Source organism: Xenopus laevis, chromosome 6L (assembly GCF_017654675.1).
Source record: "Xenopus laevis strain J_2021 chromosome 6L, Xenopus_laevis_v10.1, whole genome shotgun sequence".
Taxonomy (NCBI): Eukaryota; Metazoa; Chordata; class Amphibia; order Anura; family Pipidae; genus Xenopus; species Xenopus laevis.
This window is the reverse complement of record NC_054381.1, coordinates 10,835,903-10,862,713: the sequence shown is the minus strand read 5'-3', so window position 1 is coordinate 10,862,713 and position 26,811 is coordinate 10,835,903. Positions and strand designations below refer to the sequence as shown.

Here is a 26,811-nt window from a genome sequence, read left to right as displayed (position 1 = left end):
TTTCCTCTGTAATAATAAACCAGTCGCTTGTACTTGATCCCAACTAAGATATAATTAATCCTTATTGGAAGCAAAACCAGCCTATTGGGTTTATTTCATGTTTATATGATTTTCCAGTAGATGTAAGGTATGAAGATCCAAATTACGGAAAGATTTGTTATCTGGAAAACCCTAGGTCCCGAGCATTCTGGATAACAGGTCTCATACCTGTAGCACATATCTCCCAATAGAGGCACAGAGATATTTTGTTATAGAAATATTACTGTTCCATAAAACCGGTGTGGGCAGAGGCATTAAAAGTGGAGCTACACACACACATATATATTTATTTATTTATGTGTATATATAATATATATTTATTTATGTGTATATATAATATATATTTATTTATGTGTATATATAATATATATATATATTTATTTATGTGTATATATAATATATATTTATTTATGTGGATATATAATAAATATTTATTTGTGGATGTGGCAAGCCCATTGTGCCTATTGAATAATATTCTCCTGTCACGTGAGCAGGTGATCTCTGGGCAGCAGTTACCAAAGGTGAACAAGAAGCCGAGCTCCATCGTGGATCCGGTAGTCACAGTGACAATACTCGGCGTGGAACGGGATAAAGGCAATAAACACACGCAGGTCATGAAGAATAACGGTAAGAAATGACGTCTATAACGGTGAAGACACACAGAGCTTCTAGTTGCAGCTACTTGTCACGACTACAAGACAGACAGTAGTGATAATTGGTTGTGCAAAGTCACAGCAGGGGGTTATTTACTAAAATCTGAATTTATCTTATTATTTTAATAAAAATACAAAATCTCCGATTTGACCCTATTTATTAATTAAAAAGCTTGAATTAATTGGTTCGGGGAAAAACCTGAAAAATGGTTTTGGACGTTTTTTTCCCCGTATTGTGCAATTTTTTCAGTGCACCGCCCACTTCCGCCTCATGCTGCCCCCTCCCTCCCAGCGCCGAAGCAGCTTCCACCCCCTTCCCTGCCCAACAGTAATATAGTGCCTGTAAGATTGGTACGATTTTTTTTCAGGTTTTTACCTGAAATAAACAGATGTTTGGGCTTAACCCAGTGCAGACCACTATATTAGAATTGGGACCTCTCCTATTGACACAACCTCGGCAGGTCTCAGATGGAGGATTGACAAATTTGGGCTTTTTGCAGCATCGGGCTTTAATAAATCTTGAAAAATTAGCGTTTTGCCCCAAAAAAAGGGCTTGAGCATGCTCAGTTTGCTTCTCTCACTCCTCCCCTCCCTGCTGTAATCTGAGCCCAGAGCTATGAGTGAGCAGGGAGAGACTCGGGCAGGAAGTGATGTAACAAGCTAATATGGCAGCTCCTATCCTAAACAAACAGAGAGCTTCTAGAGATGTTTACTCAGGTATGGTAAAGCATTCTGCAGAATAAATATAGTGTTGTAGCTTGCACTATTGTGGCTAATCTATTGGCAATAAACTGCTTTGGTAGCTTTCCTTCTCCTTTAAGGGCAGATTGTGGGCGGGGCATGTGTTTCCCGTTGGCGTAGCAGTGTGATTGCGGAAATGTGACACAATAGAAACGCCTATACCCGCACCACCGTGATGTCCCGCTTCTTCTCACCAGGCTTCAACCCAAAATGGAACGAGCACTTTGAGTTTGAAATCGACGTCCCGGCGCTCGCCCTCCTGCGTATTGTGGTGGAAGACTACGACGCGGCGACCCGCAACGATTTCATTGGGCAATTTACTGTGCCTCTGACCAGTCTGAAATTGGGTAAGTGTCTCGCATTGGCGCCACTGCAGTTGCACCACAGGCCCCAAAATCATGGCGCCTATAGCCTCATTAACAAAAGGTGCAAGGCAGGGGGCCAAGTGCAACAGAAATTATAGCCTTCAGGAGCATTTGTTTTTTAGATGGGGTCAGTGACCCCCCATTTGAAAGCTGGAAAGAATCAGAAGAAGAAGAAGAAAAAATAAAAAACAATAATTAAAAACTACAAAAAATAAATAATGAAGACAAATTGAAATAGTTGCTTAGAATTTGCCATTCTATAACATATCAAAAGTTAACGTAAAGTAGATCAACCTCTTTAAGTTTTAGGTGAACTTGTCCTTTAATCGATTATAACACCCGCCTGTCTCTTGTCTGTAGGTTACCGTCACATCCATCTCCTGTCCAAGAGGGGAGACCAGTACCCCTCGGCCACCCTGTTTGTGCACACCATGCTGGTGGAACAGAGCAAGTCCTGAAATCATTCCCAGAATGTTAAAGTTCCATTTTATTTTTTTTATTTTTTTAAAAATGTGACAATTTTAGGTCATAATGCGTCTAGTGACATAGCTGGAATTCGACCTTATCTGTTTTATCCTGCTTTTATGTATTTTTTTTTTTTATTGTTAATTTTAAATTTGGGAAAACCCAGTTTTACCCTTGACAATCCAGAAAGGGGCGTGAAACGTCGACCTTTCTAATAAGTCTCCGTAGAATAATAATCAAAGTGTCCGACCTGCAGTTTTCTTGCTGTTGAATTAGAACTGACGGAGCTGCTGGGAATTGTAGTTCAACAGTTGTTGGTTTTACATCTCTGTGCCTGTTACTCGCCACCATTGCTCTTAATGAACGTATAGAAGTGAAGGGTTAATGCTCACTAATTGCACAGAACAACCAATCAGCAGTTAGCAGTTGTCTTTAGAGAAATGAAAGCAAATAACTGATTGGTTGCTGTGTTCTAACACTATGTAATTGTACATTAACAGCCCCAGCTTGTGCCTCAGCGTTGCTTTTAATCAGGGATGCCATTGAATACCTCCCCTTTCGGAGCCAATAGTAAATATTGGACTGGAGCTGCCATGCTGCTGGAGCTTTGCTTATTTTCCCTTAAACATAGATTTTTTACTTCCAAAACCCGTCTAAAATATTTATCAACCCACGTGCCTTTGCTCTGGGGCATCTGGGCCTTTAAATACCAACTGTCAGATGAAGACGTGTTTTTAATGTAAACCTTCAAAACAAATTGCTCTTCTGAGCACCTTTGTAAATGATACATTTTCTAGTTTTCAGGATAGTATTTGTTTTTTTTACACTACTAAGAGAATGAATTTGAAGCAACAGCGCCACCTGCTGATCATTTCAGGCGACTGGGCCCAGTTGGTAGAAAATTCATTTTGTGAGAAAAGGAAACCGGAGAAACATCAGGTGACTCTTCTCTGCTCAATAACTTCACTTTCTGAGCAACATCACAAGAGTTTCCATAATCATCCAATGAGTAGAGGGGTTATTATGGCTGGTAATGCCCACATAGGGCCAGTAAAGACACTAGCCGGGGCAAGGCCAGCTGACTACATAACTGTTAAACACTGGTCAGGAGTCTCCAGGTTAATAAAGTAAATATAGAATATACTTGTGAATGCAGAAATTCTCTTTGCCTCGTGCAAGTAGGGGGGCCCTTGTGATTTAGTGGACAGTCCGTACCCCAGTAATGATGGGGCCTGTACAATTGTAGTATTTGTTAGCCAACTGGGACACTCATTTCCCTTTCTTTAATCTCTAGTTCATTATGTTTCCTAATTCTCTCACCCAATTTAAAGGTCTCCATTGGGGCCACCCATGCAGGTAAATCAGAAGGGGAAATGGGAGGGACCAGCAACGCCTTCCCTTTTCTGATTTGCTGATCCCACAAATACACGCCCACTCGATAGATTTCAGGCTGTGATCAGATAGGGCTGTAGGTCAATCTGTCCAAACTGCCCCTGGCCGGGGTTATTAGATACCCATACGGTAAGGGATGAAATTGCCAATGATCCGAACATACTTGACCACCTGAAAGCTTTATTTGCTTTATAAAGCGCCAAGATTTCTATATTTATACTTTCTATTCTGGTCCTACACTTTATAAATGTACAGTAAATAGTGATGCAGATTTTATATGAATGGTCCTTTGTTGTAACGGATACCGCCCTGTGTCTCCAGGATATGGTGGCGCCTGTGCCTTTAAATAAAGAGCCACGCCTCCCCAGTAATCCATTAGGCCTGGGCTCTGATCCCTGGGCATTCTGGGAAGTGTCTCCCAACCTTGGCTGGAGGTCTCTGCTATGGACCCCAACCCTGGAGCCTTAGACTTATCTCGGTGTTGACTGTTTGTACACAAGGAGAATGTGCAATGAAATATGTGGATTATTTTAATAATAACCTTTTATATTGATTTTTATCCCTTTTGTTTAAAGACTGAATTTCATGTCATGGTCCTTATGTTGGGTGTTTCTCTCCAGTAGCTCATGTTTTTTCCAGAAACAAACTTTGGAATAAACACTTATTGGGACCGGTTGTTCTGACTCTTTGTTATTTCTAACCTGAATATGGGGATCCACTATACGCACAGAGGGAGGCGCCATTTGCACGGATCCTATGGAGTTTTACTATTCAAATTATTTCAGGGAAAATTCCTTGATTTGCATCGGGTCCCTCCATGGATGACTCAGATGAGCACTCTATTCAATGAGTATGGAAAAACCACAAACACCATTCAAAGCCCCATTATTTGTGTAGAACAACAAGAATGATGGGAAACAAGTTACATTGTGCTTAGTTCTCTATTAACCTTATACACTGGCACCCATAGGTGCCAATTTTATATTATTTGTGGTTTTTGAGTTATTTAGCATTTTATTCAGCAGCTCTCCAGTTTGCAGTTTCAGCCATCTGGTTGCTAGGGTCTAAATTCCCCTAGCAACCATGCATTGATTTGAATAAGAGACTGGACTATGAATAGGAGAGGCCTGAAAAAGAAAGACGAGTAATAAAAAGTAGCAATAACAATACATTTTGTAGCCTTTCAGAGCATTTGTGTTTTGATGGAGTCAGTGACCCCCGCTGGAAAGAGTCAGAAGAAGAAAAATAATTTAAAAACTATACAAAATAAATAATGGAAACCAATTGAAAAGTTGCTTAGAGTTGGCCATTCTATAACATACTAAAAGTGAACCAACCCTTTAAGCAGAGGTCTTGTAATACAATTAGTTTGGATGATTAGTTGGACATCTGATTGGCTGATGGGATGGGTGCTGTCTGCGGGATATCATTGGCTGTCTGCTCTTGACTCTTCCCTTGCAATGGGGCTCATTGAACAGACCAATGTCATTGAGTCATCTATATATATATATATATATGTGGGCAAATTGTAAATGTCTTGAAAAGAAATGGGATAAAGGACCTTTAATAACTTATTTAAAAGTTCACTTCCTGTAGAAAAAGAGGTATTGTTTGAGAAAAAGAGGTTTTCTATTAATAAATCTCATTTGAGTAGGCAAATTGTAAATGATCTGATGATGGGGCCCTGGTGCTCCTTCTCTGTGGTGCCTTCTCCTAGGAACGAGTATCCCAGTAATGCCACCAGCGGTGTAACTTCAGTGTGCCGGGCCCCCTGCAAAACAATCAGGGCCGGAACTAGGAGTAGGCAGAAGAGGCAGCTGCATAGGGTGCAATAATAGGGGGGCGCTGGGCAGCTACATCTAAAACTTCTTCCTACCCCTAGTCTTTTCCCTCTTTACACCCTCCCCTCTCTTGTCTCTCCCTCCCTCTGTTGCTGTCCCCTCCCTCTTACTCCGTCGCTCATGCATGCCGGAGGCGGGGCTTGTCTGCCGGAGGTAGGGCTTGTTGACATGGGGCGGAGCTTACCGGCCGGGTTGCAGGCCCAGCCCTGAAAACAATCTTCAGAAAGCCGGGCTCACTGCACTTCCCAACTCACCCACCTGTCTGCACCGCCCAATTCCACCTTATCCCGCCCACTCCTGCCTCATGCCTGCCCACTCCCCTCCCTGCCAGCACCGGAGCAACCTGCATCCCCCTTCCACGGCGAAAGGTAAGATAATAGCTGAGGAGGGGGGTGCTCCACGTAACTATAGAGGAAGCAGAGTCCGGGCCCCCCTGCGATGGCATTTTCAGTAGTGATGAGTAATTTCTTTCTCCGAGTTTCACAGTGAAAATGACGCCCATAGGTTCTAATGGGTGAAAAATGTTGTTGAGCATCAAAAAGTTGCGCAATTTGTTGCACATCAAAAAAAAATTGTTGTCCATAGACTTCAATGTGTTTTGGGCAAATTCTCGCCATTTTGCGAATTTTCAGTGAAGCAAAACCGGTCAGATTGGCCTATCACTAATATTCAGCTCTATAGTTACCTAAACTTCCAAAGGTGCCTGGACCAGGTCTGGAGTGGGATCCAAAACAGGCCCTGACATTTCAACTACACAGAGGCCCAATCAGCCCCCCACTAGCCCACTAAATAATGGCAACTTACAGCAGCCCATAAACACCTAAATATATTGTGTCCCTTTAACTGCAGCAGAAATAAAACCCAAACTCTGCTCTCAAAATGTTTTATTCAATCATATAATATTATAAGCATTGAGATAGAAAAGTCACAAGGATAATGTCACCTTTAGCCCGAAGCACAGTCATGGTTTATTCCATCTATATTTGCTCTTCTAACCAAGCTCCTGTGCCTTTAAATGCAAATATGAAATGTAAGGAATGTTCCGCCCTCACACCATGTGATGCCTCTTATACATTCTGTGTCGTAACATCTCAGGGTGGCAAATATTAGTATTATTCAAAGGATTGGCAAAGAAGTGACCCCACGCATAAACTCTATATATTATTAGATTTAATTTGTACTTGGCTGCCGGACGATGGGTAGTGACCCTTTCATTGGTGAAAAATGGCTTCCCACATACAGAATCTAATGGCAGCGCTGCTATCAATCCCACCTCCTCTGCTCCACCTATCCACACCCTTAAAGCTTAAAGAGAAGGCGGGATTTCTCAGAAACTGGGGACAGGGGCGGGGCCATAAAGTTCTTATCATTGGCAGGAAGTGGGAGTCGTCCATGGAATTTCTTTAGAACAGGCCGTGTTGCTTCTTCAGGTTTTGTTGCTTCCATTTTGGCAGCTGGGAGAACTGTGATTTAGGCATCCCCAGAATGGCGGCAAATTCTGCGTCAGATAAGTACATCTGGGGAAGAAGAGGAAGAAAAGATTAGGCAAGTGCCATAAGATTCGCCAAATACAGAATTCTCAGTCCAAATACTAAACTGGATCTGAACTCTAATTCACATATTTCAATTAAAGATAAATCGAAAAATCGTGTGTGAGCAACAAATTCCACATTCTGTTGAGGGGGTCGATTTATTCAATTTTGCATTGATTTTGTGCCTCAATTTGAGAAAATCGTGGCGCAGAATTTTACGTTTGAATATTTTCCAATCCAAATTTCTTTTCTGAGTTTCTGAGATTTATCGATTGAAAAAAAAATCTCAAAACTTCAAATAAAGAAAAAAAAAGATTCATCAGCAAAAATATAAACCAATGGGGTTTTTTTTAATTGTAAGGGGGTGGTTCATATTCCAGTCTCTTATTAAAATCGATGTATGGTTGCTAGGGTAATGTGGACCCTAGCAACCAGATGAAATTACAAACTGGAGAGCTGCTGAATAAAAAGCTAAATAACCACAAATAAAAACAATGAAAATCAATTCCAATTGTCTCAGAATATCCCTCTCTACATTATACTAAAAGTAAATTTAAAGGTGAACCACCCCTAACGAATGGAAAGCCGATCAGCAGCCAAAAAATGTTACCCTAAATATAATAACTAATGAAAACTTGCCAAATATATTGGGAAAACATAGTCATTGCAATCCAAACTGTCACTACACATTACACTCAGTTTTATTAAAGGGGAATTATCACAAAAATTGAAATTTAATATGGGATTCTAAGGAAGTCCCTAAGAACTGCCTATGCAGCACTTGATTTTTTTGGATTCGGATTTGTTCGGCCAGGCACTTGGAACCGAATACTGGATTTGCAGCAACAATATTCTAAACATGATCAGTTTAAAGTCTCTCTTCATGCAGGTGTCAAAGTCAAATCTGGATTGACAGATCTAATAACTGTCTTTCAAAATAACCGACTCCGACACAAATCTGCACGTAGAGAGACAGAATGCTGAGAGGGGAATAGGAAGAAACTGGACTGATTTTTGAAGTGGTGCTATTTCTTATTTTCGTGAGATGAAGTTTATAATTCATTTTCATTCACTATGATCTGATTGTACAGGGTTAAGGCAGATCCTGGGATTTTATAAAACAACATTAACACTCATCACTTCAATGAAATCCTCACTTTAAGAATAAAGAGCCAATTCCCTGTAAATATGAGTTTACCTCCTTCTTGGTTGGATCCACTCCATCGGGCAAGTCTTCCGTGGTCTTGTTGATGAGGAAAGATCTATCATACCATTGGTTGCCATTACTCTCTGGCAGGGGCTCGGAGTTCTCTTTGACTTGGCTCGGGACTTGGCTTCCATTGGTCGTTGCCTGGTGACTGTTGTTGTTGTACTGCAGATTCTCTTGGCTGTGGGATCTGTACACGGGTATGTTGACACTTTCAGGGGCATTGCTCGTGCTCTTGTTCAGGTTGGTGTTTTGTAGGTCCTACAAGAAGCCCGGCAGAGATTAGCATCTAACTGACAGCAATGAAACCTCATTGCAAATAACTGACCTAGTTATATTAAAACTAATAATTTATAATTAGGGTAAATGCCAAATCATAAAACAAGTGTCAGACCAGAGCAACCTTAGATTTAGGTGTATGTGTAAGGAACACCCAATGGTCCTCTTGTCTTTGGTGATATCAACTCACTGTGCTCGGTGAAAAAGTTCAAATTAAATAGACACCAAAGACTTCTCCTTGGTCCAGTTCTACTTCCTCCTTGGTCCAGACTTCAACCCAGTAATGGCCATTGGACCTTGACATTATGGCCCATAAGGCAAATGTTTTGTATTGCTCTGGGTCATTTTCTACTGAAGGCAAAGGGAAGTTCCACCAATAGCTCTGGAATCCCTGTAAAGGGGTGGTTCACCTTTAAGTTAACTTTTAGTATATTATAGAATGACTAATTCTAAGAAGCTTTTCAATTGGTCTTCATTATTCATTTTTTTTATAGTTTTTTAATTATTTACCTTTTGCTTCTGACTTTTTCAACTTTCAAACGGGGGTCACTGACCCCATCTAAAATACAAATGCTCTGTAAGGCTACAAATGTATTGTTATTGCTACTTTTTAGTACTCGTCTTTCTATGTAGGCCTCTCCTATTCATATTCCAGTCTCTTATTCCAATCAAGGTGTGGTTTCTAGGGTAATTTGGACCCTAGCAACCAGATTGCTTAAATTGCAGAGCTGCTGAATAAAAAGCTAAATAACTCAAAGATGATAAACCAATTGCAAATCGTCTCAGAATATCACTCTTTACATCATACTAAAAGCTCATTTAAAGGTGCACAACCCCTAATCAGTGGAGAGCAACGACTATAATTTGATCATGAGCTGTAGGCCAGTGAATTAGCATTGAACATGGGTTCCTGGTATCATGGATATTATTGTTTGCATTGTGGAACTATTACAGGAAGCCGACATTATTCTCTATACCTATTCACTGATAACTGTGTATTTCAACCACAGGGAAGTGGCCTACAGATCTTGGTTGTCCATTTATTAAGGAATAGTGTTTGATTATCTTGACATTAATCAGAGGTGAGATTGGGCTGGGCTAAACAGATTAACCTTTCACTGTTAGACCAACAATGTGTCTGAAATATCAATACAATGGTTGGGCAAATTTCAAACAAAACTTGCCCAACCAGTGGTCAACTCGTGGGTCACCGTGGGTCTCAGGTCAACCCGCACATCACTAGCACATACATATTAGCCAAGTTTTAGCCTTTACAGAATTTCAAAAAGATCAGTTCATCATAGGCATTGCTAGTTGAGTTTGGACATTAAGACTCACCACACTAATCTGTGATATTGTCGAGACGTCCCCCAAGTTCTTCTTCATATCCTCATAAGACAAGTCTGACTGAAGAACAAAATGACATGTGATGCGTTCATGTTCACCCAAAATGTTTCATTAGGTAACAGTTATCTTCACTCAGTGATTTTCATACATATTAAAGCAGATCAGCCCTTCATTACAAGGCGCTATAGGTTCACAGTATGGTTTCCCACCTCGTTATAGACCACCTAGTTATAGACCACCTAGTTATAGACCACCTAGTTATAGACCAGATACAAATGGGTCTCAACAGAAGTGAAAGTGTTTGTTTTGGATCTGCCGATGTCTCTCACTCACGAGCTACTGTAAGAACGACTGATTCAGTTGTTTAGTCTCCAATGGGATTGTTGGAAGGTCTGGGAGAACTTCTTCCCAAAGATCCCAAACACGAGCCACTGGTTGGGCAGCGAGGACAATGTGGGGCTAATTGTCCAATCATATCACGGCCACCTTAACCCTAGTTTTGCCTGTTGTCACTCCCACTAGAGTAACACATGATCTCTGACAATGACAAAAAAAGAACACAAACATGGAAGAAGGGCAATACCCATGCTCAAACCCTTCAAGCTATAAAGGCCTTTAGCAATTAAAGGGCATGTAAATGCAAAAAAATAAAATCCCATTTTTACTTTCTTTAATAAAAAAAAGAAAAATATCTCCAATATACTTTAATTAAAAAATGTGTACCGTTTTTATAAGAAACCTGACTGTATGCAGTGAAGTTCTCCCTTCATTTACTGCTGTGGATAGGAATTGTCAGACGGTCCCTAACTGCTGAGCATGGAAACAATCATACTTATGAACAGCAGGGGGAGCCCCCGTCTTACTTCCCAGCCATGCAGAACTCAAGCAGCTTTGTTTATGACGATCCCTAAGCAGCCCAGACCACACTGAGCATGTGCACAGTCTTAGTCTTGCAAAGATGTATAACAATGTTACAAGATGGTGACCCCCTGTAGCCAACTTTGAAAGCATAAATTATTTGTTTGATTAGGCTTGTGGTGCAGTAAGTTCATATTTATATTTAGTATACAAAATACAGCATTTCTAGCCTTATTCTATTTTACACTTTACTTTAAAAGACCAATTCTGCCCATACCAGTCCAGACAGGGATTGTTTTATGGCACAATGAAACAGTTTCCTACCATGGTACCACACTTAGAATAACAAATTGCCCAGTAAAAGCTCTTGCTGGATCATCGGAGGATCCCAAGCATTGAGTTGTAGATAGGTGACAGCTGGAGGGCTACAAGTTGGATATCACTGAATTTCCTTGCCATGTGCTGTGATCTTGTAGCCAGGCCCAGATTTGCGGTGAGGCCACAAAGGCCCGGGCCTAGGGTGCCATAGTTTTAGGGGCGGCATGCCACCCTGCCGCATGCATGTATGCGCTTGTGAAGGTGGAGCTTGCATGCTTATGTGTGGGTGGGCACTAGGAGCTAGGGGCTGCCCATTTAGAACCTGCTTCAATGCTGTGGACATTTGAATTTTATATTTTGCCTGTTCTTAAAGGAGAAGGAAAGCTACGGAGGCATTGTATTGCCAATAGATTAGCTGCAGAATGTTTTACCATACCTGAGTTAAACGCTCTCTGTTTGTTTAGGATAGCAGCTGCCATATTAGCTTGGTGTAACATCTTCCTGCCTGAGTCTCTCCCTGCTCACTTATAGCTCTGGGCTCAGATTACAGCAGAGAAGGGAGGGGAAGATGAGCAAACTGAGCATGCTCAAGCCCTAGCCCTGGAGGTTAAGTTGAAAACAGTAAGTCTGATACAGAAGCCCATGAGTACACAATAGAAGGAAAGAAATGTGCTGTTTCTTTTGACAGAGGACTCAGAGCAGCATTACTTTGAGGGTTTACTGGTGTATTTATATAGACCTTTCTGATAAAGCTTACTTAATATTAGCCTTTCCTTCTCCTTTAATCGATTGCACACACTGAGCATCTTAACTGTTGTTAACATGACCTCCCAGCAATGTAACTGCTCAGTCAGAAACATCACATGACTCGACAGTTCATTTTTGTCTTTGTTTATAAGTAGACATCCTACCAGCAAGGGCATAGTTGGACCAATCAGCAGTATAATAGTTCAGCCGGTTAACAACTCCAACACTCCCAATGAGGGCCCCAGGTTGGGCACACTCAGCTTTGTGTGTATGTTAATGTACTTACACTCCACTTATGTGAATCCCAAGCGTTGAACCATCCTGTGAAGGTGGGAGGTTCGTGTCCTTGTTTGACCAGTATTATGGGTGTAGCCAAGTCCCGTCCTGCAGGATGTGCTCTCAGATACTCCTGTGACGCTTTAATCGTTTCCGTCTTTTCGTAGTCATTGGCCGCTTTACCCACCCAAAGGAAAATCTGAAGAGAGGGAAAAAATTGTTTTTAAAAATGTTTTTTGAAGAGCTGCACCAACATTGGCCGGGGAAAGATAGAGTAGTCTGGCAGTCTGAATCAGCTGAATGGTTATCCCATTTTAGGGGTTGATTGATGAAGTTGCTAGAAGGAAATCTGGTTCAATTTAATAAATCTGTCCCTCAGGCTCTAAAGTTTGGATATAGACACTTCTGTTAAGGGCTTTATTATTTTAAAAATGAGAGTAAAGCCCAAGGGTAACAGCTTTTGTCTGTCCTGGCGTGGCACAGGGTGGTGGGAGTAAGACTATTACCAGTAGGTGTAATACCAGTTCATGTGCCGCATTCCAAAATGCATCTGATCTTGTTCACTAACCTCTTCCCACGTGTCCAGTAACATCACATCATCCTCATCAAGGTCACTCTGGCAGAAATCCACCACTTCCGTCATTACAAATCGCCCGATCTGGTTGGAGCATTCAAAGAGCCGAGGTGAGTACTGCACAAGCTGCTCCTGGAATCTGCAATCAGTCAAGGCAACAACCCAATGAAGCATTTTTAGGATTGACTCGCTTGGTCACCCTCTGTGGGAAGATACATCAAGTTCAAAAATTACAATATAGGTGAGAGGAGACCCAATAATAGTAATGCAGTAAAAAAAAATGGTTACAAACGTAAAAGTACAGCCTAACGAGTTTTGTGCCAAATCCGCACTTACCCATAAGCTTATGAGTAAGTGCCCATTTGGCACGAAATGCAAAAGTAAAAAAAAAAAAACATGTCCAGCCTAACGCGTTTCGTGACAAATAGGCACTTACTCATTTTGGCACAAAATGCGTTAGGCTGGACATGTCTTTTTTTTTTTTTTTACTTTTGTAACCATTTTTGCTACTGCATTACTATTATAGGGTCTCCTCTCATCTATATTGTTATTTTCAAACTTGCCTGTCTTTGGACTGGGTTTTTTTTTTGAGGAGACCACATTAGTATTACTGTTATCATTCCTTAAGATTATGCTTTTTCACTTTACTTTAGCTACACACCACAACTTTCCTTAAGATATATCAAGTCCAAGCAGTAGTTCTCTGGTTCTCCAGCAACAGAGATTATTTGGTTTGGGGATTGTGTTATACATTCCAGTTGACTGATCTCTTTCTGCTTCTTCTTAACGTTGGACTTGGTCCTGCTCTGGGGGCCTGTGGAGTTCTGCACCTTCTCAAGCCACAATATGGTAATATGGCAAGGTCTTGGCTGTGGCCGCAATACTCATTCCCTTCTGGCTCATATATTCCTTAGCAATGTGTTGTACTAAAAGGCGATGATCCTTATGAGTCTCATGATTACTGTGGCCGGTGCTCATGGTGCTAAACGGGAATCTTTGTGCAATATTTAGCATGTTTGTTGCATGGACTCTTAGGGGCCCATTCACCAAGCTCGAGTGAAGGAATAGAGGAAAATAGAGGAAAATTTGATTTTTGAATGTTTTTTTTGGCTACGTCGACCATCGAATTGGCTACTTCGACCTTCGACTACGAGCTTCGAATCGAACGATTCGAACTAAAAATCGTTCGAATATTTGACCATTCGACAATTGAAGTACTATCTCTTTAAAAATTTCTTCGACCCCCTAGTTTGCCACCTAAAACCTACCGGTTTTTCTGATCGAAGGATACTTTGATCGATGGATTAAAATCCTTCGATCTAACGATTATTCCTTCGATTGTTCGATCAAACGAATTGCACTAAATCCTTCGACTTCGATATTCAAAGTCGAAGGATTTTAATTTGACAGTCGAATATCGAGGGTTAATTAACCCTCGATATTCGACCCTAGGTAAATGTGCCCCTTATTGTGGTTCTTGCCGTATTGGGTCTCGACTATTTACCATTTACATTAAAGGTGCAAAGAACCAACCAATGACTCCACTGCTAAGGATTATGGGTGCTACAATTGAGAAACTCCCAGCAAGCAAGAGGATAGCTCTATGTGGCTCTACAGGACCCCTTGTGGGGTACAAAACAATACACAGGGTGGAGCAGTTTGAAGGCAAACTGGAGTGAGATGTTTAGTGGAGGTTTCAATGTTCTTTTTGATATTAAAGCATGATGCTGTTGTCCTAAGGGCCCCTGACTGTTTTCAACCATAACCTTTTGTACCAATGTTACCTTTTATCATTTGTATAAGGGGCTTTTCCTCCAAGGGCCACCCAGAATTCAGCGGGTTCTTGGCCCTCAAGGATGGTCTGTTTGTCCTGCTTGGAGATAATGTTTGCAACAGTCTTTGCCATTTCCCGCTCATCCCCGCTGCAGCCCTTTGTAAGAGAAAAAAAGATTAAATCAATTATTAAGCCACAATTGTGTACTGAGTTCCATGACAGATATTGAAGACCCATGTGAGGGGCTCCAACAGGATATTCTGTAATATTTCTCCAATTGACAATACCTTGCCGCACCAGAGATAACACATTGACTCCGTCTTTAGCACAAACACATCATTGGAGTTAAGGGAAGATGCTCTCGCTGCAACCTCTGTGCCTTTGGTGTTGTATTCATTGGTTCCTTTGACTTGGAACAGTTTGATTGGCGCTTCTGTTTCCTGTACCCCCGATCGACTTGTTCCACCCTAGTCAAAGAATGTTAGAAAAAGAGATAATGTACCCCCTACTGTAAATGATAAGGATATTAGAAGTCAATGACTGAGTCATTGCTGCAGACTGAGTTATACAGAGAACTCTGAGTATCACTCATGTATTATAAGGGATAATGTACCCCCTACTGTAAATGATAAGGATATTAGAAGTCACTGAGGGGTTGTTCTGTGACCATATAAAGGCACAAGGCTGCAGGCTGAGTTATACAGGGAACTCTGAGTATCACTCATGTATTATAAGGGATAATGTACCCCCTACTGTAAATCATAAGGATATTAGAAGTCACTGAGGGGTTGTTCTGTGACCATATAAAGGCACAAGGCTGCAGGCTGAGTTATACAGGGAACTCTGAGTATCACTCATGTGTTATAAGGGATAATGTACCCCCTACTGTAAATGATAAGGATATTAGAAGTCAATGACTGAGTCATTGCAACAGACTGAGTTATACAGAGAACTCTGAGTATCACTCATGTATTATAAGGGATAATGTACCCCCTACTGTAAATGATAAGGATATTAGAAGTCACTGAGGGGTTGTTCTGTGACCATATAAAGGCACAAGGCTGCAGGCTGAGTTATACAGGGAACTCTGAGTATCACTCATGTATTATAAGGGATAATGTACCCCCTACTGTAAATCATAAGGATATTAGAAGTCACTGAGGGGTTGTTCTGTGACCATATAAAGGCACAAGGCTACAGGCTGAGTTATACAGGGAACTCTGAGTATCACTCATGTATTATAAGGGATAATGTACCCCCTACTGTAAATGATAAGGATATTAGAAGTCACTGAGGGGTTGTTCTGTGACCATATAAAGGCACAAGGCTGCAGGCTGAGTTATACAGGGAACTCTGAGTATCACTCATGTGTTATAAGGGATAATGTACCCCCTACTGTAAATGATAAGGATATTAGAAGTCACGCAGGGGTTCTGTGACCATATAAAGACACAAGGCTACAGGCTGAGTTATACAGGGAACTCTGAGTATCACTCATGTGTTATAAGGGATAATGTACCCCCTACTGTAAATGATAAGGATATTAGAAGTCACGGAGGGGTTCTGTGACCATATAAAGACACAAGGCTACAGGCTGAGTTATACAGAGAACTCTGAGTATCACTCATGTATTATAAGGGATAATGTACCCCCTACTGTAAATGATAAGGATATTAGAAGTCACTGAGGGGTTGTTCTGTGACCATATAAAGGCACAAGGCTGCAGGCTGAGTTATACAGGGAACTCTGAGTATCACTCATGTATTATAAGGGATAATGTACCCCCTACTGTAAATGATAAGGATATTAGAAGTCACTGAGGGGTTGTTCTGTGACCATATAAAGGCACAAGGCTGCAGGCTGAGTTATACAGGGAAATCTGAGTATCACTCATGTATTATAAGGGATAATGTACCCCCTACTGTAAATGATAAGGATATTAGAAGTCACTGAGGGGTTGTTCTGTGACCATATAAAGGCACAAGGCTGCAGGCTGAGTTATACAGGGAAATCTGAGTATCACTCATGTATTATAAGGGATAATGTACCCCCTACTGTAAATGATAAGGATATTAGAAGTCACTGAGGGGTTGTTCTGTGACCATATAAAGGCACAAGGCTGCAGGCTGAGTTATACAGGGAACTCTGAGTATCACTCATGTGTTATAAGGGATAATGTACCCCCTACTGTAAATGATAAGGATATTAGAAGTCACTGAGGGGTTGTTCTGTGACCATATAAAGGCACAAGGCTACAGGCTGAGTTATACAGGGAACTCTGAGTATCACTCATGTGTTATAAGGGATAATGTACCCCCTACTGTAAATGATAAGGATATTAGAAGTCACGGAGGGGTTCTGTGACCATATAAAGACACAAGGCTACAGGCTGAGTTATACAGAGAACTCTGAGTATCACTCATGTATTATAAGGGATAATGTACCCCCTACTGTAAATGATAAGGATATTAGAAGTCACTGAGGGGTTGTTCTGTGACCATATAAAGGCACAAGGCTGCAGGCTGAGTTATACAGGGAAATCTGAGTATCACTCATGTATTATAAGGGATAATGTACCCCCTACTGTAAATGATAAGGATATTAGAAGTCACTGAGGGGTTGTTCTGTGACCATATAAAGGCACAAGGCTGCAGGCTGAGTTATACAGGGAACTCTGAGTATCACTCATGTGTTATAAGGGATAATGTACCCCTACTGTAAATGATAAGGATATTAGAAGTCACTGAGGGGTTGTTCTGTGACCATATAAAGGCACAAGGCTGCAGGCTGAGTTATACAGGGAACTCTGAGTATCACTCATGTATTATAAGGGATAATGTACCCCCTACTGTAAATGATAAAGATATTAGAAGTCACTGAGGGGTTGTTCTGTGACCATATAAAGGCACAAGGCTGCAGGCTGAGTTATACAGGGAACTCTGAGTATCACTCATGTATTATAAAGGATAATATACCCCCTACTGTAAATGATAAGGATATTAGAAGTCACTGAGGGGTTGTTCTGTGACCATATAAAGGCACAAGGCTGCAGGCTGATTTATACAGGGAACTCTGAGTATCACTCATGTATTATAAGGGATAATGTACCCCCTACTGTAAATGATAAGGATATTAGAAGTCACTGAGGGGTTCTGTGACCATATAAAGGCACAAGGCTGCAGGCTGAGTTATACAGGGAACTCGGAGTATCACTCATGTGTTATAAGGGATAATGTACCCCCTACTGTAAATGATAAGGATATTAGAAGTCACTGAGGGGTTGTTCTGTGACCATATAAAGGCACAAGGCTGCAGGCTGAGTTATACAGGGAACTCTGAGTATCACTCATGTATTATAAGGGATAATGTACCCCCTACTGTAAATGATAAGGATATTAGAAGTCACTGAGGGGGTCTGTGACCATATAAAGGCACAAGGCTGCAGGCTGAGTTATACAGGGAACTCTGAGTATCACTCATGTATTATAAGGGATAATGTACCCCCTACTGTAAATGATAAGGATATTAGAATTCACTGAGGGGTTGTTCTGTGACCATATAAAGGCACAAGGCTGCAAGCTGAGTTATACAGGGAACTCTGAGTATCACTCATGTGTTATAAGGGATAATGTACCCCCTACTGTAAATGATAAGGATATTAGAAGTCACTGAGGGGTTCTGTGACCATATAAAGACACAAGGCTACAGGCTGAGTTATACAGGGAACTCTGAGTATCACTCATGTATTATAAGGGATAATGTACCCCCTACTGTAAATGATAAGGATATTAGAAGTCACTGAGGGGTTGTTCTGTGACCATATAAAGGCACAAGGCTGCAGGCTGAGTTATACAGGGAACTCTGAGTATCACTCATTTATTATAAGGGATCATGACTGATACTAGACTTGGCTCATACTTAATAAAGAGTGAGAATAGAGTTTACTGTAAATTATCAGAGGAAGATTTCACAACATTCAATTGAGTTGTGTAGTGTTTTTATAGAATTTATAAGGGGCATATTAATTACTGGTCAAGCTCTTACCCCTTTAAAACATGCCCCTAATTTAGCAAATAGTGGGGGTTTGCATGGAGGGACCTTATATTGTAAATTCCACTGAAGCAGGGACTGATTGCAATCATGTGTAATCTCTGTAAATTATTGTGTAACATCAGCGCTGTAAAACTTAAGGATAATAATTTAAAAAGTGAAGTGTAACTGAAACTAATCCTGTTTTTATTTTCTTCTTTAGCTCTACCGGTTCTCATTTAGCTTCCTAGCTTGTTTCTATAGTAACCAATATAGCCATTATGACATCATCCACACACCAGGTGTGACCTTCATACTCAAAATTATGTCACAAAGCGGTTGCTACAGTAACTGACAATGGCATTATGACATCATCAACAGAGTTTATATGTAGAGTGAGTTTCACATTCACAGCTCAGTTTGCTTTTAGAAGCTTACCATGTTACATCTGATTATCTTATTCTATCTATCTATTTTAAAAAGACTTATATTCTTTAATAATATTCTTGATATCGCTGAAAATATGAAAAACAACATAGACAAAAGAACTGTGAGTATAGAAAAAATGCAATTATCTACGGGGCAGGGGATACGGGATTCTATAGATTAAGGGGGTGATTTATCAACATTCAAATTCAAATTTTTGCCACGATTCAAATTTCTTTGCCCCAAAATTCAAATTATATTTTCAAAAACTCAAATGTTTGGTATTTACAAAAAAATTGAAAAACTATAATGTAAAACTTTGGCATCTAAAAGCTTATGAGTTCATGTAGAAGTCAATAGGAGTTGTTCTAGGCACAATTGAAGCCATTTTTTAACTAGATTTTCTGAGCTGGTTAACTCACAAATTCTAGTTTTTGAGCTTGTAAACTCGCAAAATGTCATGTTTTTGTTCCGTGACTGTATTCCATTGAGTTTTTATCTACAGATTTATTCATAAATAAGCAAACATTTAGTTGGTGAGTTTATTAGAAATAGAAAAATCCTCTAAAACTTCACAAATTAGATTTTTCATAAATAAGCCCATAAGCAGAGAACCCTTATAATGCAGTATAGTCAGAACAGGAGAAGGACATGACCCTACTATTATACCATATATGATATCCTGTAGGGTTTTACCAAAAAGAAATTGACTTATATCACAGCAGTAACAGTCTAAGTAGAAGGCCGGTAAAAACTGTTAATGATACAGGTCCTGAGACTTCAGTTGTCCCAATGGTTTTATAATATTAGAACTTTCTCAATGCACAAGAAGACATCGCTCACTATTGTCACTAATAGGATCGGCCGCAATTGCTTTTAAATGGAACAAGCATGAACACAAGTTCAATAAAAATATGATAACCATTTAAATAAATACGTTTGTTAATGATGTTACAAGGTTACAATATTGTGTTGTTAGAGAAGCTGTTTGCGCAACTCTCCTATAAGGTATTATGTCGATTATATCGCCTTGTGGGATTAGTAAATGGGGTGGGTTATGATAAAATAATTGACATTGTTACATTGCAGCCAGTGATTAACATATATGAAAAATATAATAATATTAGAAAGGTTCAATCATTAATAATTTTTTTTTATCTTTGTGCAGCAGAAGAACCATAAGAGTTTTGTGAGACCTTCCTGTGTATCAGTGATGTGTCCCAAGCCTTTTGTATTCATGATGCTGATGGTTATTGCACTACTACCTTCTTGCCAGCCTGCATCAGGTAATTATACAATTCTATTATTTTGCTCTGTCAGTATAAATGAATTCCCCTCTTTTCTTACCTCTCTATATCTAATTACCCTGTGACCATATGGACTGTACTTTAAGAGTTTTTCGTTTTATTTCTTTCAGCTGTGAAACGGATCACATTATTCCGACACAAAATGACACTTAAGGCGGACAGTCGGAATCTGATCCCATGTATGTTCTACCCAGACCATGCCATCGATCCAGCTGTTCTTCAGTTAGAATGGGGTAAAATTCCCGTAGGTGGGGGGGAGTACACCCCTTTAATCCACCTTTCCAACGGCAGAGTACAAACCTTCCATGACAACAGTAGGAAGTACCAGCTTTTTGTTTCTCTGGTGCCGAGTGGGAACTGTACATTGATCATCGATGACACTGATACGTCGGACGGTGGAACTTATGAATTGTGGATGTCGGTGAATAAGGTTGTGTATAAGCCCGCTTCCAAGATCAAAATCGACATTTTGGATGACAAGAAACCTTCTTGTGAGTCTTTCAAACGTCACATTTTTTTAAATAAAGAAATGGGGAAATTGCTGCTGTTTTTAATGTGGGGCTTAAAGTGATCTCATTTAAATGTGCAATTTTAGTGTTGAATGTGTGGGACCTTCTCTTGCACGGGCATTAAAATGACTGGCACATACTACTTGCTGGTTATATCTGTCATTTCATGCCATTTCCACTCCTCACTCACCCATCTTTGTCTTTTTTTACAGCTCGGGCATTTTGGTCCGACATAACCAAAAAACTGAAAGATAAATTGAAGGGAGAAGCAGAAACGACTACAAATACTCCAATTACTACAGATACTCCAATTACTACAGATACTCCAATTACTACAACTACTACAAAAACGGCTTCACAAACTCCAAATACTCCAACTTCTAGAACTACTCCAACACCTACTAGAGCTACTATAAAAGCGCCGACTACTACTACTACAACCAGTATAATGACTAGTACAGAGCCGGCAGTTGCAAACAGTGATGCTGTCGAGAGGGCGTTAGTTATATCGGTGATGGTGATTGGACCGATTCTTGTGATAACCTCAATCATATCAGGAGTTGGAATGTAAGTCAGCCACACAATTACCTGTATATATTTTTAGAATTTAGATGAATCAATGATTCACTTTTCCAAAGATTTATAGGTTCTTTAAAAGACATAGATACAAAAATATTATACTAATAATAACACCCCATTAAAGGAACAGTAACACCAAAAAAATAAAAGTGTGAATTATATAAACTATAATAGTGTTATTGAAGCAAACACACTAGTTGTTCTAGTGCACAGTATATTATATTTTAATTACTTTGATACGTTTTTATTTTTTGGCATCACCTATAAGAAGGCCTCCATGAGCTGTACACTTTTTTTTTTGTCTTTTTACAGTTATATGTATGTGACACTGAGGAAGAAACGTTCATCTAGAGATGTAGAAACCCCAGAAGTGAGCACACTAGCAGCACAGCCCCCCAGGTATGTAAGCCAGAAATGTTTTATTTCCTCTTAATTTCCTAAATCCATGACTTTGCGTAGACTTCCGTTTAACTTGGATACAAACAAAGGGTATTTAGTGCATTAGTTTAATCCAAAATGGCCAGTAAAGTTCAATGATAAACATAAGTGATAAGAGATTGTTGACAACAGATTCTTATTTTCAATAATATGTATATGGAATCATGGCATCTAATGTTTAACACTGCACTGATAAGACACATAAGACATGAATAAAACACAGAGCCTATAAATGATTATATAGCCAATGGCAGGGCTGGACACATTTATTATGCTTTTATATCTTTCATAAATAGAAAATTAGAATAGATAATAAAACGATGTTGTTATTTTGTTTATGTAGTACATGCACTGTTCAAATTGAGAATGAAACTCAATCTGATGGTGAAAAGGAGACTGAGGAAGAGGAGTGTGAAGAAGAAGAAACTAATGATGAGGAGTGTGATGAAGAAGAAACTAATGATGAGGAATGTGAAGAAGAAGAGATTGAGGAAGAGGAGTGTGAAGAAGAAGAGACAGAGGAAGAAGAAACAGAAAATATCTGATAAACCTCCGTGATCTATTAAAGGAGACGGAGATGAAGAAAACAATAAAACTGATGAGAATGACAAATAGGACTATTACGAGTCAACAGTTGATAAGAACTGAGTGACACAATAAAATCTTCCTGCTGCATTTTCTTAATTTTTTATAATTTATTATAGTGTGAAGATTTTATGCATTTTTGTATAAATTTCAATTACAAAAACAAAATAAAAATTTGAACCTTTGCTCATGACATTCAAATGTTTTTGTACTGGCAGCTGGTTTTTAAAAAATCCTCTCCTTCTTGCTAATATACTTATGGGGTGATTTATCAACGTTTGAATTCAAATTTGTTTGCGCAATAACTTGTCAATTTATGAGTATGTACAATTTATATTATGCATGAAAAATTTGTAGAGTTTGAATGTAAAACGAATTACTAAACTAAAATATTACTAAAAACGATTACGTTTATGCTGCAGTTGATGGGAGCCGTTTATGTCGCTTTTAATGCATTTTTTGAGGGGTTCTGTGACCATATAAAAATACAAGGCTGCAATGTAAATTATACTCATGTATTATAAGGGATAATGTACCCCCTACTGTAAATGATAAGGATATTAGAAGTCACTGAGGGGTTGTTCTGTGACCATATAAAGGCACAAGGCTGCAGGCTGAGTTATACAGGGAACTCTGAGTATCACTCATGTATTATAAGGGATAATGTACCCCCTACTGTAAATGATAAGGATATTAGAAGTCACTGAGGGGTTGTTCTGTGACCATATAAAGGCACAAGGCTGCAGGCTGAGTTATACAGGGAACGCTGAGTATCACTCATGTATTATAAGGGATAATGGACCCCCTACTGTAAATGATAAGGATATTAGAAGTCACTGAGGGGTTGTTCTGTGACCATATAAAGACACAAGGCTGCAGGCTGAGTTATACAGGGAACTCTGAGTATCACTCGTGTATTATAAGGGATAATGGACCCCCTACTGTAAATGATAAGGATATTAGAAGTCACTGAGGGGTTGTTCTGTGACCATATAAAGACACAAGGCTGCAGGCTGAGTTATACAGGGAACTCTGAGTATCACTCATGTATTATAAGGGATAATGTACCTTCTACTGTAAATTAAGAACTTACCTCATATATAATCATTTTTCCTTTGAAGATGGCCTGCAGATGTCTCGGTTCCTTTCCCATAGTCACCCGGATTTGGACTGGTTGGTCATGGTACATTTTGTCCAGCTGTACGGCCTGGTAAGCACATGCTGTAATTTCATCTTGGGAAGCATGGCGGCCCTGAGGTACAGTGAAACAATTTCAGTAAATAACAGATATTGGGCAGCACAGAGAAGTAGAAGAATGACAGTGAACATACATTCACATTATAAAAGATACTTTTATAGATTCTTGGATTTAGATGTCCTTAAAGTAGATGTGACAAGATCAAATTGTAACTTAGATGCACTGCAGAAAGGCTGGGATCCCAATCTAAGGGGTAAGAATGAAATAAGCATGGTTGTCCAGAGAGAGCTCCTCCAGCTTTTGCTATTCAACAAATTATTTGATGCTCGGTGGCCCAGAACAGAATGACCCACAAACACCTTCTTCTCCTCCATGTTTGTCTATCATACCTCATTCTTTGCCATGGTAAAATTAAACGTTACCTTTGGTGGGTTAATGCAAGTCAACCAGGTCTACTAACCCATATCAACCCATCAGATGTTAGCTTTTATATGAGCGACCAACAGTGTCGGACTGGCCCACCGGGATACCAGGAAAAGTCCCGGTGGGCCCAGGTGTCAGTGGGCCCTCATGCTGCTAGACATTTGGCCTATTTTATGGTCATTACCTATTTCTATAAGAAAAAAGAGGCTAAATAGATGGAATATTAGATTATAGTATGTAAAGAAAAGAGACTAGGGGAATAGAGGTTGAGTGAGAAGAGGAATAATAGTAGTACAAAGAGTGGGCCCCTGGTCTAAGATTAATTACTGGGCCCCTGGTCAAAGGTTTTTGGATGGGCCCCTGGATTTCCCAGTCCAACACCGGCGACCAATAAAATGAAAAAGGTGAACATATGAATTACTTACCAGCCACATGTAGAGAAGGTAATTCGGCTTCCCAGACTTCATATAAGTATAGAGAATTAAATAGCAGTCTCCCCCATAGAATTGTCCGTAGGTCCTAGGTTCTACCTCTGCCATTTCCAGATTTTCAATTCTCCAGACCTGCCCAGAAGGTGGTAGATATATCAATCATTGTATGTGATGCAAAATAGAGTAGAGTAAAAAGTACTTTTCTTCTGCACCAGTGTTCACCCACATATGGATGACTATTTGGCTTGTGGCAGGAGAAGACATTTAAAGGAGAACCAATCCCCCAAGTCCTGCCAGGGAACCAAAGAATTAGGTCTTCAAAAATCTTGTAAAAGAAGCAAGATCCCAAAATGCCTGTAGGCACTATTTTCAGTGTGGGCAATAGGTTATTGTGCCGTATACACAAGTCACAAATAAAATGGACCTTTATTAATGAGCCACCAAATTGTACAAATTTGGTCAAGTTCTCCATCTTTTCTTTTCCAGATAATAAATTAGCCTCTATATAAGATATCATTATCTTTTCATGACATTTTGGATGAATCACTTTCATTTTCTGACAGATTTCATTGCATTTCCTCACCTCAACCTTCCCAGAAGCGTCGTCCACCATCCTCTGCTCTGCAGCTAATTCTGGCCGAGCGTAGAGCTCGTTTACATCAAACTTTGTTTGTTCCACTTTGGCTAAAATCAAAATTAAAATGAACTGAATTGTTTGAAGGTTTCTAAGAAAGTAGATGCCTCAACTCAATGCTCATTCATGAAGTCATCAGCTTCATCATCATCGTCATCAGATCGGCATTGTAGCAGAAATGAGGAGGTCAACTCAACACCGCTGAATTGTAAATTACCGTATATACTCGAGTATAAGCCGAGTTTTTCAGCCCCCAAAATATGCTGAAAAACTCTACCTCGGCTTATACATGGGTCAAGCTCAAAAACGGTCGCGGCGTCTAAGAATAGTCTCCAAGAATATTCGCCGGCGTCCAAGAATGGTCGCCGGCATCCAAAAACGAGATGTCAGCACCTCCAATGGGAGCAGAAACCCTCAATTTTTTGATTGAAACTTACCAGAAGCTGCTGCATTTCTCACCCTAGGCTTATACTCGAGTCAATAAGCTTTCCCAGTTTTTGGAGGTAAAATTAAGTGCCTCGGCTTATACTCGGGACGGCTTATACTCGAGTATATACGGTAATGTTATGTGTATTTGTCCAGTAGCAGACACCAATGAGACATCATATTGACTTCCTCAGAACAGACTGTGAAAGTGAACCATCCCTCTAGCTATCAACCTTTTATACATCCTTCTACTTTACGTGATATCAAAAGCTTTGATTTGCACTTGAATATTGGCTACACAGTGTGGGCTAGTATGGATATGCTTTTAATATTGCAGGCAGGGTAGGGAGATGCCTATATGTGGTTCAACTAGGGCCTACTGCCCAATACCCTGTATAATAGGGCAAGACTGAGATGTAATAGATGGAGACAACTATGCCCTACATCAGTTTTACCCATCATAAAGCCTTGGCATTGTTGTTGATGTACAGCTTTCAGGACCCACCAAGAGTGAAGGTCAATTTTCAAACTGCCCAAGACCCTGTTAACTTCCAGTGAAGGACAATTTTCAAACTGCCCAAGACCCTTTAAAAATGGACCTTTATTAATGAGCCTAACATATGACTAAATCAAAGGCTAACATATGACTAAATCTCTATCCAGCATTTAATCAGTGACACTGGTGTAATTTATCTCACCGATTTTCCCGACATTAAAAGTCTTTCCCAGGCCCTGTGTTTCTCCAACGTCCTTCCAGTTCTGGAACAGCTGCTTGAACATGGCCGACTCAGCACTGTCGTTTACTACTTCCACATTAGTAGTTGGGGGGTAGCCCTTGGCTTGAATGAAACCCTATAGGGAAGGAAAGAGGCAGTGTACTGAGTTTCTGTAACACTATGGTTATATACACTAGAGGGGTCATGGACAGAAGTGCAAGGGCAGTTAGGGGTGCAATAGCACTTGTTTCTGGGGGGCCTGGCTGCAGCTTGTACCTGCTATATTGAAGGCAGTAAGTTCAGGGTTTCATTGTAGCCTGGGTCAAATGGTGCTCTTTAACTTGTCTGAATGACATGTAAGTTAGGGCTTAAGTGTGAGTGTGTGGGGGTATCCCTACATGCCACACCCATCTACCCCTCATGAATACAGTGGCCCTAAACCCACTGACCCTTCAGTGTATCTAAACAATGGGTATGTAGGCTGAACAGACGGAAACACAGGGACAGCTTAATTGTATTTTTCTTCTAGGTCTGGGGTCCCCAACCTTTTTTTCCAATGAGCCATATTCATATGTATTAAGAGCTGGGGAGCAACAACGCAACATGCAAAAAATTCCCCGGGGATGCAAACTAAGTGATGTGATTGGCTATATGGTAGCCCATATGTGGACTGGAGCCTACAGGAGGCTCTGTGCAGTTGCC

General features: G+C 40.1%; 3 protein-coding genes across 5 annotated transcripts in view; 2 read left to right on the top strand and 1 right to left on the bottom strand.

Moving 5' to 3' along the window:
• plcd1.L (phospholipase C delta 1 L homeolog) overlaps positions 1-4,330 on the top strand; it is a 67,934-nt gene extending 63,604 nt beyond the window's left edge. For all 3 annotated transcript variants that reach the window (XM_018267088.2, XM_018267089.2, XM_018267087.2), the window contains exons 13-15: positions 534-666; positions 1,631-1,780; positions 2,159-4,330. In XM_018267088.2, the coding sequence (XP_018122577.1) occupies positions 534-666; positions 1,631-1,780; positions 2,159-2,256 (381 nt within the window). In that variant the 3' untranslated portion in view covers positions 2,257-4,330. The remainder of the gene's footprint in view (positions 1-533; positions 667-1,630; positions 1,781-2,158) is intronic.
• Positions 4,331-6,365: 2,035 nt separating this feature from the next.
• Positions 6,366-26,811, bottom strand: part of vill.L (villin like L homeolog) — a 48,160-nt gene continuing 27,714 nt past the window's right edge. The window contains 11 exon segments of the mRNA NM_001089019.1: positions 6,366-7,013; positions 8,227-8,496; positions 9,853-9,921; positions 12,071-12,259; positions 12,629-12,773; positions 14,419-14,564; positions 14,696-14,875; positions 23,375-23,533; positions 24,328-24,465; positions 24,917-25,017; positions 26,092-26,245. Of these exon segments, the coding sequence (NP_001082488.1) occupies positions 6,900-7,013; positions 8,227-8,496; positions 9,853-9,921; positions 12,071-12,259; positions 12,629-12,773; positions 14,419-14,564; positions 14,696-14,875; positions 23,375-23,533; positions 24,328-24,465; positions 24,917-25,017; positions 26,092-26,245 (1,665 nt within the window). The 3' untranslated portion in view covers positions 6,366-6,899.
• On the top strand, positions 19,738-22,298 carry LOC108718710 (histone H3.v1-like). Its single transcript, XM_041565763.1, has 5 exons — positions 19,738-20,149; positions 20,281-20,661; positions 20,892-21,246; positions 21,571-21,657; positions 22,040-22,298. Exons 1-5 carry the CDS (start codon positions 20,077-20,079, stop codon positions 22,239-22,241), a joined length of 1,098 nt encoding a protein of 365 aa, XP_041421697.1. The 5' UTR covers positions 19,738-20,076; the 3' UTR covers positions 22,242-22,298.

What these genes read in the sequence shown, in the direction of transcription:
- LOC108718710 (XM_041565763.1), top strand. Translation starts at nt 20,077, where the DNA reads ATGTGTCCCAAGCCTTTTGTATTCATGATGCTGATGGTTATTGCACTA. An exon ending in GGATGACAAGAAACCTTCTT is followed by an intron (nt 20,662 to 20,891) that starts GTGAGTCTTTCA and finishes CTTTTTTTACAG; the next exon opens with CTCGGGCATTTTGGTCCGAC. An exon ending in CTAGCAGCACAGCCCCCCAG is followed by an intron (nt 21,658 to 22,039) that starts GTATGTAAGCCA and finishes TTGTTTATGTAG; the next exon opens with TACATGCACTGTTCAAATTG.